We start from the raw sequence: 18,426 nt of genomic DNA, 5'->3' as shown, positions 1-18,426 counted from the left end.
AAACCCTGACGTCAAACAATGCACCTTGTCGTCTGCCCCAGAAGCCCCTTGCATGGATGTCAGCTCTTGCGGTATTACTGCAGTTAGCTGAAGATGGTGTAATTAGTTCCCCATTAAGTGGCAGTAATGGAGGTTCAACAGTAACATCATGACACACTTCTTGTAACCATTCTGCTGTTAAGTCTTGAAGTTCATTATGGCGGATGAAAGTCAAGCCACCATGTCGACAAATCATGGCATGATCAACACTAAATGAAGTTCCACAAACACAGTGACTTGGAATATTTGCTAGTTGCCAGCCATACCTCAGACACAGTGCATCTTTAAATTCTTGTTTGTTCAAATGAAACCTCTGCTCTTGAAGTGGAAGAGCAGTTAACCAAAGTGAAGAGAATTTAACACTGATTAATTCAATGGTTCGTTGAAGCGGAGGATCTACACGAGACTTGATATTGGCTAAGCTAGAAATCATTATTTGTTGTCTGGACTGACGGATGGTAGAGCGAGCCCGTTGAAGGCAAGGGATATGAAAGTTCTCAGTTTGCTGTTGTATCATAGCAACTAAACTAGCACTCAGCAGCCTAGATGATGAAAACTGGGAATCACTACAGCAGGTGGGGTTGGTAATGTTTAGTCCACCAAAGCGACAAGGGAGTGAAAGTAGTTCCCTCTCCTCCTCAGAACTGGGCATTCGACCTGTTAAAGCAGGAAGAAAGTGTTGGTGAATAGCTTCTTCAAGTGGTTGAAAGAATGCACCCACTGATTCGATGGTACGCATTACATAATTCCAGCGATGCTTGATACTGTGGGTAAAAGCACTGTACGCACTATGAGGATGAGTTTCAGCAATGTTTGATAAAGATAAAATCTCCTCAGACCACATTTTTACTTTGTTAGAGACGTAGCTTTCTGTAAATTATCACAGAAAAGATCGATATAATAGAACAGTCAGTTATATGATTGTTCTATTAGAGTTAGACTACTGACTGTTCTATTAGAGTATATCGATCTTTTTGTGATAGCTATTTTGATAAGCAAGAATTCATACTATTACACAAATATTCTACCTATTATGCTAGCATTATGCTCAATGCTTTCAGACACCTATTATGCTCATTATTATGCCAGCATAATCGGCGGGTCCCTACCCAAGTAGTGTAGGTTGAAGACCAAAAAAAAAAAAAAAGTCATTACATGCTGACAATAGCAATAGCTCCTTATTTATAAACTTGCTACACTGCTCTTCTGAAGAATACTGTGACTACTCTATTAGAGTATATCGATCTTTTAAACAGGTATCCTGGGACCCCTTTCAGGCTGGGGCCCCGGGAAAAATGCCCCAGTTGCCCCCCCTCCCCCCTGTGGGCGGCCCTGGTTGGATTGCGATGTAATACCAATGTGCATATACTAATTATACAATCATCTTAAGATTAATATAACTGATTATAGCTATTATGGTGAGCCCTGCACACTTATGGACTGTGGCAATAGTTTGTATTAGTTGTATCTCTGTACATGTGTACACTGTAAATTGATGGTATGACTTCCTGGTATGGTGATAGTATATTTTTCTGAAGTATGATCACCATAATTTACTGTGTAGTGCAATCCCTCTAAGTGCTGGCAGCAAAAATAACTTACAAGCCACTAAAGTGCTAACCATAATTATGAATACCATTATATGGCTTCTTGTTTTAAAATTATTTTGACATTTGTTTGGCTGCACAGCAGAAGTTGCCAAATGGTCTACATGTGAAAAAAGCTGAGATCAAAAGGACTGCTAACAGCACACTTGGGAAGTGTGACGGTAGACTGACATTACATTTCATTAAACTTTAGGTCTATCTAGTGTTGATGATGAAATTTAACATGGCTATAACACATGCATACTTTTCGAGCAATTGCCAATGCGGTGGCACGTCCATTGCTATAGTTACTTACACAGTACATAGCTGACTATAGTTCAGATATAGCTATAGCTGCTTGTCAATGATGTTTATCCTTATGATATGTCAATTGGATCTGGCATGAGAGCAATTTGTGATGAGTGTTATATTATCTATGGTTAGCTATACTGTTAACTATAGCTAAATATGGCATGGTGTAGCTACAGTTATCATGCAATCAACATTTGGACTATAAAGCTTTTACCGGTATTTGTTCCTTATATGTCATTCTCCGTGGTTTGCCATATTGCCCATATATGGCTTAAATACATTTAGTGAATCAATAGAAAACATATCAATGTTAGCTAGCCGCGGAAATTTACAAGAAATTACGGTAGTGCAAGACTTCACCGCGAGTCGTATCTAGCAAACAGCTTCTCGAGCAGCTCCGCAGTGTTGATGCAAAGAGGTGAGGTTTTCATGTGTACTATAATAACAGTATTCACGCTATGTGTTAGTGACTATATTTTGGTATTCAGTGAGTTTAGTCCTTGTCTGGACTCGGGAGCGAGCTAGACTAGGTATTAGCTGTCACAGCAGTGGCGAATCTAAAATGGTTCCAAGGGTTCCATAGAATCTCGGCCTTATTTGGAAGAGCCTTAGCTGACTTGCTGAGCTGCTCGTTTGCTGCTCGTTTGCTGCTTTGACTACTGACTACAGTACCTTATAATTTAGTAATACCACAAATCAGTTACATCGTAGCTACTACTTGTAATGACAAAATATCCATTTTATTTTTCGTTTATACCTACTGCTATTAAAATTCTAGCCCAGCACTTTCATACGCGATAAGCGCCTCTATAACAATTATCGTTTTCAGCTAATTCACAATTTACAGCTACTGTATTGTAATTTAATTTTAGTTAATGTAAGTCTTGCCAGGGCTCCTGTACTGATCCATCAGCACATGGTACCCCTGTGTCTAGGCCCCTGTATGCTTGTAATGTATATTTTGTCTTAATCATTAAGACGCTTATTCCTCTTATGCAGTTACAATTCCGAAGGCCTAAATGATTTAAGGCGTTATAAATATTGTGGGGGGTGATTATTGTTACAACCAAGTAGTTAGACTGTAGCTGCTATTAGCTATCATCCTTCAGTGTGAACTCCTCATCAAAAGACCTGCTGTCCGGCCCGGCCTTCTGCCCTTGCATGGCTAGACCAATACTAAACTACAAGTACTTCTTAACAGTTATCTAGTGTGTACCTGACTAAAGAATTATATAATACAGTGGAACCTGTCTAAGCTGTTCATAAATGCTGCAGACAGGAGTTTCTAACCTTGGTATAGTTCCACTTGAGGGGATTAAACAGAATTGCCTTCGTTTCAGATTAGTCAAAGATGCCTTTTCTATACACATGACTGCTAAGATAAGTTTTACTGTAATTCCATCTCTAAATTGATTTTCTGCTTCTCATCCACTACCTGCATGGCTTTTCTAGCAAGCCGGGATATTCCATTTTTGCTGTAAATTAATTTTATTCTAAACATTACAAATTTACTTGCTACATGAGTGAAATAAAATCACCATGTAATATAAGCCTTTGAGTTAGAAACTGTATAAAGACCTACCATATTCACTTGTTAGAAAACCATATTGAGGATTACAAGCTAGTTTTGTAACCAAATTCTACATATTTATGCATGTTCTAAGTTTTATCCCACTGAGATGTCAAACAATTAGCTTCTGGTATACTGGTAGTTATATAAAACCAAACATTCATGTAGTAAAAAGACAGTTCACTATGACACTTAGTGTAGAGCTAACTAGTGCTCCAAAGTAACATACAGGTATAGTGACAGTTACAATTTTATGGTGGACACAAGTTACATCTTTGACGCATGCAGTGTGTCATCTATAGCTTAACAGTAACAAAAAGTTTGTTTTATCTTCTGATTTAACAACGTTACAGTAATCAATGTCCTGGTACCATTTTTTAAACTAAGTGCGGGCCCACAGCCGGCCAAAGGCCGGCTGTGGGTGCTCGCCTGGTTTACTGAAATTGTTTTCGTAAAAGTGTGTGTGTGTACCTATCTACCTATCTACCTATCTATGTTTGTCCGTATGCACCCGCGTGAGCAAAATCATTAAATAATGGTAAAAGCAGCTTTTACGTAAGAAGTAAAAGCGAAATGAAGTCTGTATTAAACTTCTGCACAGGTGAACTTTGTTCTGAGGTGGTTTCTTTTCGGCGGACTGAAATATGAGTGTGGTGACTTTCCTCAGGCTTTGTAAACTACCTTCCCTTTGAGGTTTTTAGGCATTTAACAACTGAAAAACAATGGTGCAGGCCTCGTACACTACCAGGAATAGCCTATCGCTTCGAGTTGAAAGGGGGCATATCCCTTACGTATGTGAACAAAAATGAAGAGCAGCTATGAGGCTTTGTCGAGAGAATTTGTGGGAGAAACACGATAGTCAAACTATAAAACAGTTTAGAAGATACTTCTGTGCATAATATGTTGGTTAAAGTGGTTTATTTAACAAGTGCTTCCTTAGCAGTGCATAGCAACGTAATTGAACGAATTACAAAAATTTCATGAATTATGAAATACGAGAATTAGCTAATAATATTATTGTACAACCAAAAACTACCCTATTGTAAAATAGTAATACATAGTTGGTTTATTCATAGTAGCATATACTATCTATGGTTAATTCCAGATGAACTAGCTAGCTGCATGGCGCCTGGTTTTTAGAGGTAGCACAACATCAACTTGTTCAATGGGAAAGTGCATACTCAAACTTCTCTACACTGTCATACCATAAAATTATAATGGAAAAAAAGATACTATAATAATTTTTTCAGATCTTGCATAATATATAAACTTGGAATGTTAACTTGTGCAATTTTAAAAATTTGTCTTAATATTTGAAGTGTTTCTATGGTATTATACTTATGTAGCTAGCTAAATACACTTGTACAAAGGAGAATGAATAATGAAATTATAAAAAATTCTGTGATCAGAATGAGAAACAGGAATTCAGTTTGGGGTGGCCTAGTACACATATAATCAGCTTGGACTTTCCAAGGTTCGTCCATGCAGTGTGTTGGCTGAACTAGCTCAAGAGATATAATAAACATTACCATACAAGGCAGAGTACTTTGTTAGCATTTCCTGTTCAGTGTACCAAAACGTAACTGGTAACTTATCCTGTGTTGCAAAACTTTATTTGAAGGGGGTGATATTCATACTCTTAATGTGATTCATGGTCAGCTATTGATGAAGACATACAAGTAACAAGCCTCAATACAATGTACACCAAATGGTCTCTATTGTGGGACTATCCCTAGTTGATGAACTGTAAAATTTGAGAGCAGCAGCACTTACCTGATGTCACAATATACATGGTATTATTTGTGTAGCCTAAGAAGCTGGTGTATCACAACAGCGTGTTATTTATAGGAACAGTAAAAACAGTTTTTATGTATGCATATGTGGCTGTGCATTACCTTCAAAGAACAATTGTGGAAATTCCATCTACCTTCAGTAGTCCACATAGAAATTTGAGCATATTTATCCCAGGAGTAATTGGTTTAATTTCTTTGTTATTTTCTTTGCACACTTACAAAAACTGTCAGGAGACGCAATGCACAGGGAGTCAATAAAATTATTATTCATGTAAAATATATTAATTTTTTGTCATGCCTACAGAGTAAGCTGCTTCTGTGAATGAGTTAAATGAATAGTTGTATCATTTAGCTCACTCAAACATTTTGTGGTTTGAAAGAAATTAGCTAAACAGCAATGGAATTTTAACACGAAAACCAACTATTTCTAGGCACATGATCAGATCTGTAATACCTACAGAATAAAATCACTTTGAGAGCAAGTTGAAAATTTGTGTGTGAATAGTCTACCTATCACAGCTTGTGGTTATGAATAAACCAAAGTATAAGCTAATGTAAAAGTCAAACATAATTCTGCAATCTAGGTACTCTAATAGAACAGTCACCTTAATAATTACGTTCATGATTCAATACACTTTATATGTGAGCAACAGAATTGTTACCTGGTTGTGTTTTGCAACATAAATTGCATAGTGAATACTTCACTACACAACTACCAAACCAGCTCCACACATTTCAGATTTTATGTTTCAAAGTAGCTACATAACAAATTTTGCTACACATGTTTCAGTTACTATGTTTTAAAGTTATAGTTGATTGTGAAGTTTGTAGTATATGGCAAAAGTCCATTTATGGCAGCTTTGGTGGGTAACTGTTTGTTGTGATCCCTTGTGCTGTAGACTTTTCCTTGGCTTCAGTCTCTTGATGTTGTAGTCTCTTACTTGGCTTTCTTTGATGTTACATGGTCACCTTGATGGCAAGCCATTTAGGATAACAGATGACAATTCTTGTAATGCAGTGGTTGTCTGTTTGTATGCTTTGACACCATCTACTGAGTGGTGTCCTGTCCTGCTATTGATAGTAGCGTCATGTATATGGTTGGATGCCACAGATCCTTCCTGAATATGAGCACATAATTTGGCTATATAGTTTATTATGGCCAATTGAGACACATTTACTCCAGCAGTCTTCTTGTGAGCTAACAAGATGAAGCACATTTCATGGACAAAGTTTTGGGCGTTAGTATTGTATAGACGAATCAAACACTGGGTGCTGCATGCATGGTGTACAACTTCCTTTGGAGCTAGCTAGCTCATGATGTCTATCCCCCTCCCATTTATTTTTACATGTCTTGATAGTGGAGATAAGCTGTGCCATAGGGAAGCCCAATCAGTTGTACCTGCAATGGATAAATGTCTTAGCCTTTGATGATCATCATTACCCTAAGTACAAAACATTACCCCATCAAATTTACCATTGTATTAACCAGCATGTGTTGGGAGTGATCACCCAATTGTCACAAATCTCCTTCATTTCAGCTGTAATGATGTCAACTGTTTTCTTGTGTATATGTATTTTCAAGTACACTTCAATGTCTTTTTCTCACCCCTTAATCATTCACGAATACGGCTAGACAGGATTGGAATTTTAGTGCCCAGTATATTGTATAGAAAAATATCCTATGTATGTGATATTTATAGGCAACTGTATTAGAGTGGTTGACTGTTCTATGGAGGTGCCTCAATCTTTTGCAATAATTTTAGATATACAAGTAGCAGGCACTTGTCTCCATGCAGTAGCATCACATGTTTTTGGTACATTATAACAATCTTCTGGGCTTAAAAGAGCTGTCATGAACACTTGTCATTGGTGAAAACTGTGGTAATATTGATATCATAATATTATTAATTGTTTCACTGAAATCTAGTTGATACAGACATCTTTGGAATATTGTGGTATTGCCACATTACCAAGATACCACCCAGCCCTACTCACAAATAGGTATGAATTCCTTTCTTAAATTTATATCAGTGTTGCCTACTGTTCTTAATGTCCTTTGCAAGCCACAGCAGATTTGACACAAACTATCAGGGGAAAGTGTTCCTATTATTCTTCCTTATTTCTAGCACAGATTGTTGCAAACAGTAATTAATAGCTGTGTCACTCATTGTTCTGGTCCCCCTCCAGCACACAGTTGCTCTTGATTTCAACTGGACTTTGTAGTCTTTTTACAGCCCACTGTTGCCAAATTTGCTTCACCCAACCAGTGTTTTTCAGGATATTCTTTGGGATACAACTGTCTTTCACTTGTTTAGTATCATCATTGCTTTGTGGTAGTGTTTCTGTTTTAAATTTAATAGACAGACAGTGTCTGATACATCCAGTAAAAATTGTTCTCCTTATTGACGCTTAAAAATTCTTCTCCATAGCCATCACTGCAGCCAGCTCACTTTAAACTGCTGAAATTAGTGCTTTTATGTCAGGATACATGTTCCTTCATTGTGAGCTTGTGCCAACAGTACTGATTAATGTATCCTGTATAGTTGGCCACATTGATTGGAATCTCCATCAGGTGTTCCCATGGAACTGAATGCAAAAAATCAAATTCTTTGATCACAAAGAACTGATGATCACTTTGTTCTTAGTAGCAGCCAGTACAGCATCGTTTCTTTGAGATATTCTCTAATAACTGTGCCTTGCCTACACAAACTGTTGATGTTAACACCAATACAGTCATTTTTGACTGCCACTTTTAATTTCTCAACCCTTTTTGATCACCCTGGCTTTTTAACAGCTGCACCAGCATGGCATTTTAGTTAGTATCATACAGTATGGTAGTATCAAGAGTTAATAATAGTGGATTAACTCTTGGTAGTATATAGTGATCATGGAGATTTACACATTATTTACAATCCCACAATACTTTCATGGTAACTTGGCAGTATTGGTTAGGTGTACCCAAGCCCAAAAGTACCTTTGTGTGACCTAAAGTGCTTTCAATATGTTGCTACAAAATTAGAATTTTAAAAGAATTTTCTGCTGACTGACTGACTAATGCCATCAGACCAGTTAACGGCTACAGCTTGATTTTTAACTGCCAGATGTATTTAGGCTCAACATGTACCTTTTGGCATACCAAGTACACGATGCAAGCATCATGGACTTACCGTTGTCCTCCTTTGTGTCCCGTTTCATTTTACTGGTATTGATTCATGTTGCCACTAACTTTGATGATGGAAGTTATGTAGTAACAGCCATAAACAAGAATGTCATTCTTGGAAGGCTAGGACCAGGGAATATTGTTGGCTAATAACTATTGCTGCAGGGTAATTTAATAAGTAATTTGGTCGCCTTCTTTCTCTACACTGAAATGCAGCCAAATTACTAGTTAATTAGAGTTAAAGTTGAATGTAGAACACAATTCAATGATATGTTAAAATTTATTTTATTACAGTTAGTTATGTTACCATTCATTCTTGGTCGCTCCAGATATCAACTCTCCAGTTACTTTTACTTTCATGGATGTGCCCTTTTTGCAGTTTATTATGTGTATAATCTCACAATATAGTCCCATGCAGTAGCAGAATTCAATAATGATAAGATATAGTCTTTTGTAGCCAGACTACTTTCTTTTTCCACTCACAAACACAAAAAAGAACACAGTCTGGATACATGAGACTATAGTGATGCAGTGTTCAGATAACTAAACCTATATAGCCTGAGGAGTTGAAGAGATTCAGGTGATATAGCTCAATAGGTTTTCTTTGTTCTTGTATAAAAGTTGTGACCATGTATGTTACTTTATATATATATATAGATCGTTGATTGTTCTATTAGAACATTTTCATGGTGAATGTTCTATTAGAGTATATAGATCTGCCTGCTAACTTTAAATAGCTAAATTCGGCTGCTATAAAACTCACAATGGTATATGTAATAGTTGTAACACATCCATGAGGTTTGTATCTGATTTGTAGACACGAAACCTGAGGCCGCTGGCCCGAGGGTGGAGCTATTTACAAATCAGATATAAACAGAATGGGCGTGTTCTAACTGATTTGTGGTATGGGGTGTGTGCAGATCAAAGGCACCCATTTGTAATATGGAAGAAACAAGAAAGCAAGGCTAATATTGGCTACCGCTGAGCGCTGTATACTAGGAATGATATTACTCACTAATTACTGTCTTGATGGTTAGTTAATTCATTGTTAGCTAGTTTATTCATTGGTAACACGTTTACCATGCTTGAGTGTGAGGTGCCATTATCGATGCCAATCACTAGCCATTGTACTGCTTCACATCATTTAGACGGGTGTAGCTGAAGTGTCTGATATTCATTGTTGAGTGGTGCAGTGCTATTTAGCTGAATTTATTGGTGAAGGAACTTGTGGTATACAGATACCAACTCAGCCCAGCAGTTGTACTGCTTCCCATTCATTCAGATGAGTGCATTGTTGTGTGTATATTTGTTCCAGAGTGATTTACGTCCTTGTCAGTCCTTGATATATTAGCCTTGTATTGAGACTTCCTATGTGTTGTTGATTTCGTTTGAAGCCTTTGAACTAATTAGTGGCCAGACTGTGTAGCCAAAAGGAGGTACTTAGCCATGTTACAATTATTTTTAAACTGGTTTACAACGGGTAGTTGGAAAAGGTGGATACAGTTGGACGCGGACACGGACATGGACATTTTCAAAAAGCACTTTTACATTTATATAACAGTTATTTTTCATACCTAACGCTGCTTTTACAGCAGTCTTCGCTTCCAGACCCAGGTCTCGATCTTGTCATAGAGCTTATATAAGCACATGTGCAAAGGGTAGACTAGCACTTTAAAGACCATATAGTGTTGTTGTATATGTGCTCTAGAAATCTAATTCAGAGTCACAGAGATTAATCTAGCATGTCCCAACCTAATCTTGTAGGCCAGGTCCTTGAAACCCTCAACACTCGGTTTAAGCACCTACGCCTTATACTAAAAGGCGTAAGATTGTGGATTTGGCCTGCTAAGCTAAATTTCATGGGGCATACAAGCTAATCTCTACAACTATATAAGTCTGTATTAGACTTTAGAGCATGTGTACAACACTATATGGTCTTTGGCATGCTGTGGAGTGTTGGTCTAGTCCTTCGCACGTGCGCTTATAAACGGACAAGCGCTATGACAAGATCGACACCTGGGTCTGGAAGCGAAGACTGCTGTAAAAACAGCATTAGGTATGAAAAATAACTGTTATATAAATGTAAAAGTGCTTTTTGAAAACGTCTGTGTCCGCGTCCAACCGTATCTGCCTTTTCCAACTACCCATTTACAACTGATTTGTAACACTGGTAGCAACCTTTGATCTGCCCACACACCATCTATACTACAAATATATGCAAAAATACTGGAGCGGTCTAACATTATGGCTATGAAAAGTTTTAGGCTTGTAGTCCATATTCACAGACCAATAGTGTATAGTTATTTATAAAAAATTATGTGCAATATTATGGCTCATTTATTTTGTGTTTATTTGTTATCATACTGGGAAGACAGCACTGCTCTCATGTATGTTCAACCAATAGTTATTATGTTATTTAGAGATGAAGCAGTTGACTGTCACTTTACTGGTTGTTGTATTGGCGGGTTCTGCTAGTACTCAAGGACAGTATCCTAACTGTGAAGACTCTACTCCAGGATGTAGCAGAGGTGAGTATGATGTTCTCTTTTGCTGTATCACAATAAGTTGCAGATACAAGCTCAATCTCTCCATTATCATATACTACAATGAGGTCAGATGAGTACTTTGGTGGCATACAACCCAGTAATGATGGATGTACACCACTCGAAGGACAGAAAAACGTTACCTGTGGAGTGGGGACTACTCTGATGGACTGTAACAATGGAGAACAAACAAATATTACTTACACAAATTTGTCAAATTTCTTTGTGTGGAATAGGACAGCAATGCAACAATTGTCCATAGTATTCAGATTTGATCAACCAGTTAATATCCGTAGGATCAGTATGTTCTTCTGGAATGCACCAAATGATCGTGTAACTGTTCCCACTTTGATCTTGTACTCATCTAATGATAACTCCACTACGCCATCAAATAAAGTCACTTCTAATAATAACTTAGCAGGGAATGATAGACAACGACGTAGGAGAAATCTCAATATTAATGAAAGTGAACTGTTCCAGTTCTGGCGAATAGTGATGACTTTTACTGAGGGTTTATATATATTTCTCAATGAGGTGTCATTTTGTGGTAAGTGTGAAATTATGAGTCTAATATTTTAAGTGAGCTTTATAGTGTGAATCACTAAAATATGATGTCATTCATACAAGGTTGTCTGTAGCTTTGCCTTTTGAAACTGTATATGCAATAATTGTCTTGGATTATTACACAAGCAACATAATTTAAAAGCTTTTATATGCTGCAACAACAATAACAGCAGTTATGTATAACTTTCAGTGTAATTGTATACCTGCTTATATGCTACACACCTAAGGACCTACCTTGTGCTTGTCTGAAAGTGTACTGAGAATAATCAAATTTGTTAAAGTGATGTGGTTAACTAAAGGTTCAGAAAATCCCTTCTTCACTGAAGGTTTGTTTGATATCCCATGTTCTCATAGTCACTTGCATGCTGCAGTTACTGTATGAAGCTGGAGACCTGAGTTTCATTGTGGTATGCTTAGTACAGTGTTGAAACTGGGTCGGGTCATCCGGGTCAACCGGGTCACATTATTTTGCCTGGGTCATTCTGGTCAGACCCGCTTTAAAAATTATCCAGGTCTGACCCAGATTGGATTGCATGCAAAGCAAATTGTTTAGTTGGACGGTATGGAAGTGTATAAATGCAGTCCTGATGTAACTCAGCTTCTTTTGTGAGCCACGCCCACTTATTGGACAACTTCCTGCAACCATATGTGCAGCTACGCCCATTTATTGGTGATATTAAAGTCTACAGGTATGCACAAAACCATGCTCACTGGCTTATGTGGAACCACTCCTACTAATCGATTGTTATTGTACGAGATAGGTCAAGGCCAGTTTTTTTGTGGGCCACGCCCACTTTATTACGGGAATGTCACATTTTTAAAATTATGGTCTGTTAAGTATGCACACAAAGCCACACCTACCTGTAGGAAACATATCTTGTGTTTTGCAAACTTACATGGAATCATATCCACTGACTATATACCATCGTTATAAAGTATAGACACCCTAGTGCTAAATGTGCTAGTCAACACTCAAAACATAGCAGTTGGCACACGCCTCACTTTAAATTAATCCGGGTCACATCTGGGTCAAATCTGGGTCAGCGGGTCATCCAGGTCAACAGTAGTGAACGCTGGCTTAATAGCATGTTAATATAAACCAGGGTTATGTGCCAAGCACCTTAGGGCAAGTCAAGTAGTCCTAAATTTTGACCTTCCTGCATGTATATCTACAAGTATAAGGAAAAATTGGAAATTTTGTATTTGAGTGCGAGTAGGGATCTTAGGAATAAAAAGCAAGGAAACAGGGAGGACATCTATACCTGCAACTATGCTATTGGACATTTAACCCACTCATTGCCACAACCACCATATGGTGGAATTGATTATAAATGCCTGTAGCATTTTTAGGCACTCTGTAGCTTCTGTTGAATGTTTTAGTAGCCCCTACACTTGTCCTGTAATGGTCAAGCCTTTGAGTGAACAGGGGGATATCCGGTCCCTTGCACACAATTGTAGGAAAGATGACATCATCACACACTTTTAATGGTTGATAATGAGCATTGTAGACCATTCTTCAAAGTAATATTAGCACTGCTAATGAAGAGAAACAGTTTATAAAGGTTAGAGTGGCATATTGCTACTTTTTTACACCTCAAATCAGTCATTTCATGCATATATCGTATTTACTTGGTTAAACGCCGCACCTGAAATAGTCGCTGCATTTGAATAGTGGCCGCAATGAATGTTTCGATTATGAGTATAGACGCCGCCCTTGAATCAATGCCATAGCTATTAATCAAGTTTCATGTATAACAGGATTTCATATAGCTTTATAAACATGATGTCCTCTAACAACAAATTCAATGAAACATTCATAAGTGACAGCATCTCCCATTGTTACACCTTCGTAATTATTTAAATACACACCCTCGTGCACGCCCCTGAATACGTTCATGCTGTATGGCACAGGTTACCATAAATCACACTGTAGGTGCAGAAGACAATTTGTTAAACACATGGCAAAGTATTTTGAATTTGGCTTGGATTAAATGCGACCAGATTTGCGAAAAGGTACCTTTTCCACACATTTTACATACCAGCTAAGCCTGCGCCTAATATGCTCAAATTTTTACCTATTATTCTTTCCAGAATTTCCCAAAAATTCCTCCTATTCTTTTTTAATTCTTGTATCTAACCTATTATTCCATAGTAATGCTCATTAATTTTAGTTTCTGTAGCTATAGTCATTTAGTTCTCAAGATGCTGATATAAGAAGTAGTTTTGCCAGAATTAATTAATAGCTAGCCAAAAATGAACTATTCCACCTTATACATAATTATTATAGCCATTACAACAAGCAGTGTATTAAAGCTATATAGCTATAACTATATGCTAAGTTTAGTAGATAATGATATCAATATGTTTGTTGAAAGACTTCAAGAAATACTCTGGTATGAGATGTAAAAGTTTCAGAATTGCAGGTGATCATGCAGTTAAATCCCTGATGCTGTCTGCAGATTGTTATCATGAAATGATCTGACTGTTCTATTAGAGTATTTGAGCGTTTTATTAGAGTATATCGATCTTTTACAGGCTCTTCAACCTCTTTCAGCCAGCACTCATATAACAACGCCAGCTATGTATCATTCTTAGCAGTTTAGTTCGTTCTTCTAGCTAATCAAGAAGAGGCACTCCCCTTAATTCTGCCGATTATTCCTGTGGACGTCCGATAATTCTAAAATTATGACTGTAAATTATTCCAGAATTATTCCCACAAAATTGATGACCTATTATTCTCAAAATTATGCCGGCATATCAGGCTTAATACCAGCAAACAAAATGATTTAAAACTTGGCTCCTTACACTGATTAACTTGCTCTTGGTATCAAAATGCAGCCAGATACTGTAACTACAATCATGGAAAATTTCAGGCAATTATATGAAATGATCAAAAAGTTTTGAAGCTTCAAAGTTTAAATAATGGGTCAAAGTTTGTGTGCAAAAAAGGAACCTTTTTGCAAATCCAGTCACAAATAGTAGCCGCATGTAATAAGTCCTCAAGTACAATAAACGCCGCCCTCAAGTAGTAGCCGCCCTTGAATAGTAGCCGCATCAATTTTGGAGCTTAGGCTAATAGTAGCCGTGGCGTTTAACCAAGTAAATATGGTAATTGCATGCACACTTGCCAAAACGTCTAAAAACCAGATTTGGAGATAATCGCTTCAACTGTCAACAGGTTAACAATGTTTGTTGTGTTATTGTAAACAGTACTAGACTGCTGGTAAGTTGTGAAATTGTACATGTGGTTTCGCTCAGGCCAATTTTTGCACTTAAAGTTATATAATGGCTTTGTGGTTGCTGTTGTGTAAACAACAAGTTGATAATCAAATTTTTGTTCTATAGCAAGTATTTTGATATTATAACATTGTATAGTTTATAGCAGGTTAGAAGCAATAGATCGGAGCCTCTACAAATTTGGCTGTGAGGGCCTAGTACCCTACTTCAGTGTAGGTATAGCTATGACTAAGTAGGGATTAAAAGTCCCCTAGTATAGCTGCAGGTGTAGGTGACCTCTCTTGTTTCCTACTTAAATATAGATTTTCTAATTTTTCTCATACTTGTTTGTCCAATTTGTCAGATTTTGCCAGGAAACTGTACAAATAACTGCAGGTGCTGGGAATGTACTGAAAGCTAATGAATTGATATATCTGGTGTGAATTTCATATGCGTACTCACTACCCTTGGCTAGGTATGCATAGTTGCTTTAATCTGTTTATCTCAAAACTACTGATGTGTGATTTGGATTGGTTTCATCCAGTCACATTTGGATTAAGTACAGAGCCCAAGTTTAATACTATTTTTATAACTATTTTGTGCATGTTTTTATACAGATGAAATTCACTACACTATAAACAGTTTTATACAGTGCTGTGCTATAAAGTCTTTTCATTATACGGCTCAATGAATGGCAGACACTGTCTTCAAGGAATCAAATGGCATTTTTTTGTTGATATAATGTTGGCCATTTTAATATTATGTGATTCTGCATACCACTGGATTTCGTAGCAGGTGGAGATTCTAATGGTGTATAGTACTATTGTAGAGAAAAGTGGTATAAAACAGTGATAGAAATTCAATGAAGAATTATGTTATTGCTAGATGAGTAGATACTTTTCTACGGGTAGATTCTTGGAAGCCAGTTTATTTGACATTTGGGTTTGGGAGTATTAGTGTCTATTCTATTATGAGAGTGTGTTTTGATTGCTGTTTTACACAGGCATAGTTTTCACATTATATTTTTTGGATTTAAAAGGGATTGTACTATGGTAGTTTATTTATCATACAAGAATATTGTATAGTTTCTATTAGGAATGTGTACTAATAAAATTTTTTGTTTCATGGTAATTATGAATTACAAAGCAAAAAATTCTAAAAAAATTATTGTCGATAAACTCAGTCTAAGCACTTTACATCGAAGACTGATTTAATTCAAATTTGGGATGAAAGGTGCCCCTAACCAAAGAAACTTCCACAGAAATTATACATATGATATGAGTTGCAGAAGTATGAAAATGTATTTTGTTATAATGCTCTGTCTGTTGCATGGCAATAGTGGCTTTCCTTGGCCACACCACACATAACTGCTTATCATACAGTACAATAGATAGTAGTGACCACAATGGAGTAGGCGTGGCCCACAAAATAACATCACCCAAAATCCAGCCTTGATTTTCCCTGACTACAATGAGGCAGCATTGGTTAGGTAAAATTAAGCCCAAACAAGCTTTCAGGTTGACCCAAAATGCTTTCAACAAGCTATAATGGATTTTAAAAAAATGATTTAACGGAATTTTCTACTGACTGACTGTATGATAACTTCAGACTAATGTAACTCGATAATTGCTAAGGCTTTGGGCTGGATTTTTTCACTGTTTGACGTTGTTTCGGCCCGAGAGGTGCCTTTTGGCATACCACAGTACATACAATGCATTCTTCATGTACTTACCAGTGTCCTCCTTTGTGTCCCATTTATCTTTGCTGACAGTGAAAAGTGCCAATTTGGTGGTAGCATGTGATGGTTTCCCTTCGTAACGGAAATCATTCATATTTTTCATAGTGGCTATTTTGATTGCAGAGATGTTTTTCGAACAGTTCTTGATTTTGTACTGCTGTGTAACAGGTTAAATATAGCCAATAACAAAGTGTAATGGATACTTCACTTTTCAGATGATAATTTATATAACTGGGGTGTGCGGCATCATTTCTTTCGCTATGCGTGGATTGCAGAGGTGCTATTTGAACAGTTCTTGATTTGAAATGCTATGTAATGGGTTGAACATAACCAACAACAGAGTGTAATGGATACTTCATTTTTTAGGCAGTAATCAAGACACACGGTAGTGTGTCGTGCGGCCCAAGAAGCCGGCGTGCCACACCGTTAGTATATTTACAGGAAGAAAGAAAATGTCATTTTCACACCTTTGTATCTCGGTCATCCCTTATCCGATTGGAACCAACTTTGCTACAGATTTTCCCACCAGCCAGGGGAGTTTACATTCCAAATTTGAAGGTAATCGCTCCAGCCATTTCCGAGATACGAGCCTCCAAAGTTTCAATGTTTTTTCTTCGTTTTTTTCTTCTTCATGTTCTCTCACACTTGCAAAAATTGCTATAAAATGCAAACGCGTACTCTGATCGCCTTGAAATTTGGCATGCATAAAGGGATCCAAAAGCGAATCCTAACATCAAATTTGGTGCAAATACAATGAATGGTTCAGGGGTTATGACCGATTATTCGCGTAAAAAAAGATTGATTTGTTGTCACGCCTACAGGGTAAACCGCTTCATGGAATGAGTTGAAAATTGCTATGTAGATGGAGTAACCATCGTAGGAGTGCCTTTTGGTGGTTTGAAAGGAATCGAAGTAAAGACCATGGAGATATGACACTAAACCCAACCAGTGTCACAATTACGCAATAGATTTTTATGAATAAAAAGTATTAATTTTCACGCCTACTAGGCAAACCGCTTAGAGCAATGAGCTGTAAATCGGTGTATAGCTGGAATAATCTTCATAGAAAGTCCTTGCAGTAGTACAGAAGAATCGGGTTACAAACCACTGAGTTATGATTCGAAAGCCAACTCCGTGTAGCAAATGCGAGATCGAGATACTCTAATAGAACAGTCACCCTAATAGAGCATTCGGCTAATTTATTTACTCCATTATAGAATTCTATTACATTACAAGTTATTCTGTAGGGAGTTCAGCTGCAAACAGTTAATCTTATAGACAGTTCAGCAAGAAGCAAGTCACCCTGCATGTGGAGAGTTGAGCAAATATATCACTGTAGAGATTAAGAACATTACAAGTTACACTGACGAGAGTTCAGCTATAAACAAGTCACGCACCCTGTAGAGAATTCAGCTACAATTAAGTCACTCTCTAGAGAATTCAGCTACACGCAAGTCACTGTGGAGAGAGTTCAGCTACAAACAAATTACCCTGTAGAGAGATCAGCTACAAAAAATCACCCTGTAGAGACATCAGCTAGAAACTAGACACAATGTAAGGAGTTCAGCTACAAGCAATCACCCTGTACAGAGTTCAGCTAAAACAAATCAACCTGCAGAGAGATCAGCTACAAACAAATCACCTTACAGAGAGTTCAGCTACAAACAAAGTACCCTGTAGAGAGATCGGCTACAAACAAATCAACCTGCAGAGAGATCAGCTACACACAAATTACTTGTAGAGAGATCAGCTACAAACAAATCACCCTGTAGAGAGATCAGCTAGAAATTAGACACAATGTAAGGAGTTCAGCTACAAGCAAATCACCCTGTAGAGAGTTCAGCTAAAACAAATCAACTGCAGAGAGATCAGCTACAAACAAATCAACCTGTAGAGCGAGCAGCT

The 18,426-nt window shown here is 37.4% G+C and overlaps 1 protein-coding gene across 1 annotated transcript in view; it reads left to right on the top strand.

Moving 5' to 3' along the window:
- Positions 1 to 2,273: 2,273 nt before the first annotated feature.
- The window catches only part of LOC136266321 (class II receptor tyrosine kinase-like), a 34,731-nt gene continuing 18,578 nt past the window's right edge, over positions 2,274 to 18,426 (top strand). The window contains exons 1-3 of the mRNA XM_066061331.1: positions 2,274 to 2,355; positions 10,881 to 10,988; positions 11,032 to 11,550. Of these exons, the coding sequence (XP_065917403.1) occupies positions 2,346 to 2,355; positions 10,881 to 10,988; positions 11,032 to 11,550 (637 nt within the window). The 5' untranslated portion in view covers positions 2,274 to 2,345. The remainder of the gene's footprint in view (positions 2,356 to 10,880; positions 10,989 to 11,031; positions 11,551 to 18,426) is intronic.

Source organism: Dysidea avara, chromosome 9 (genome assembly GCF_963678975.1).
Source record: "Dysidea avara chromosome 9, odDysAvar1.4, whole genome shotgun sequence".
In the NCBI taxonomy this organism is placed as follows: Eukaryota; Metazoa; Porifera; class Demospongiae; order Dictyoceratida; family Dysideidae; genus Dysidea; species Dysidea avara.
Note: the sequence above shows the minus strand (reverse complement) of the source record. Positions and strands in the feature narration are given on the sequence as shown.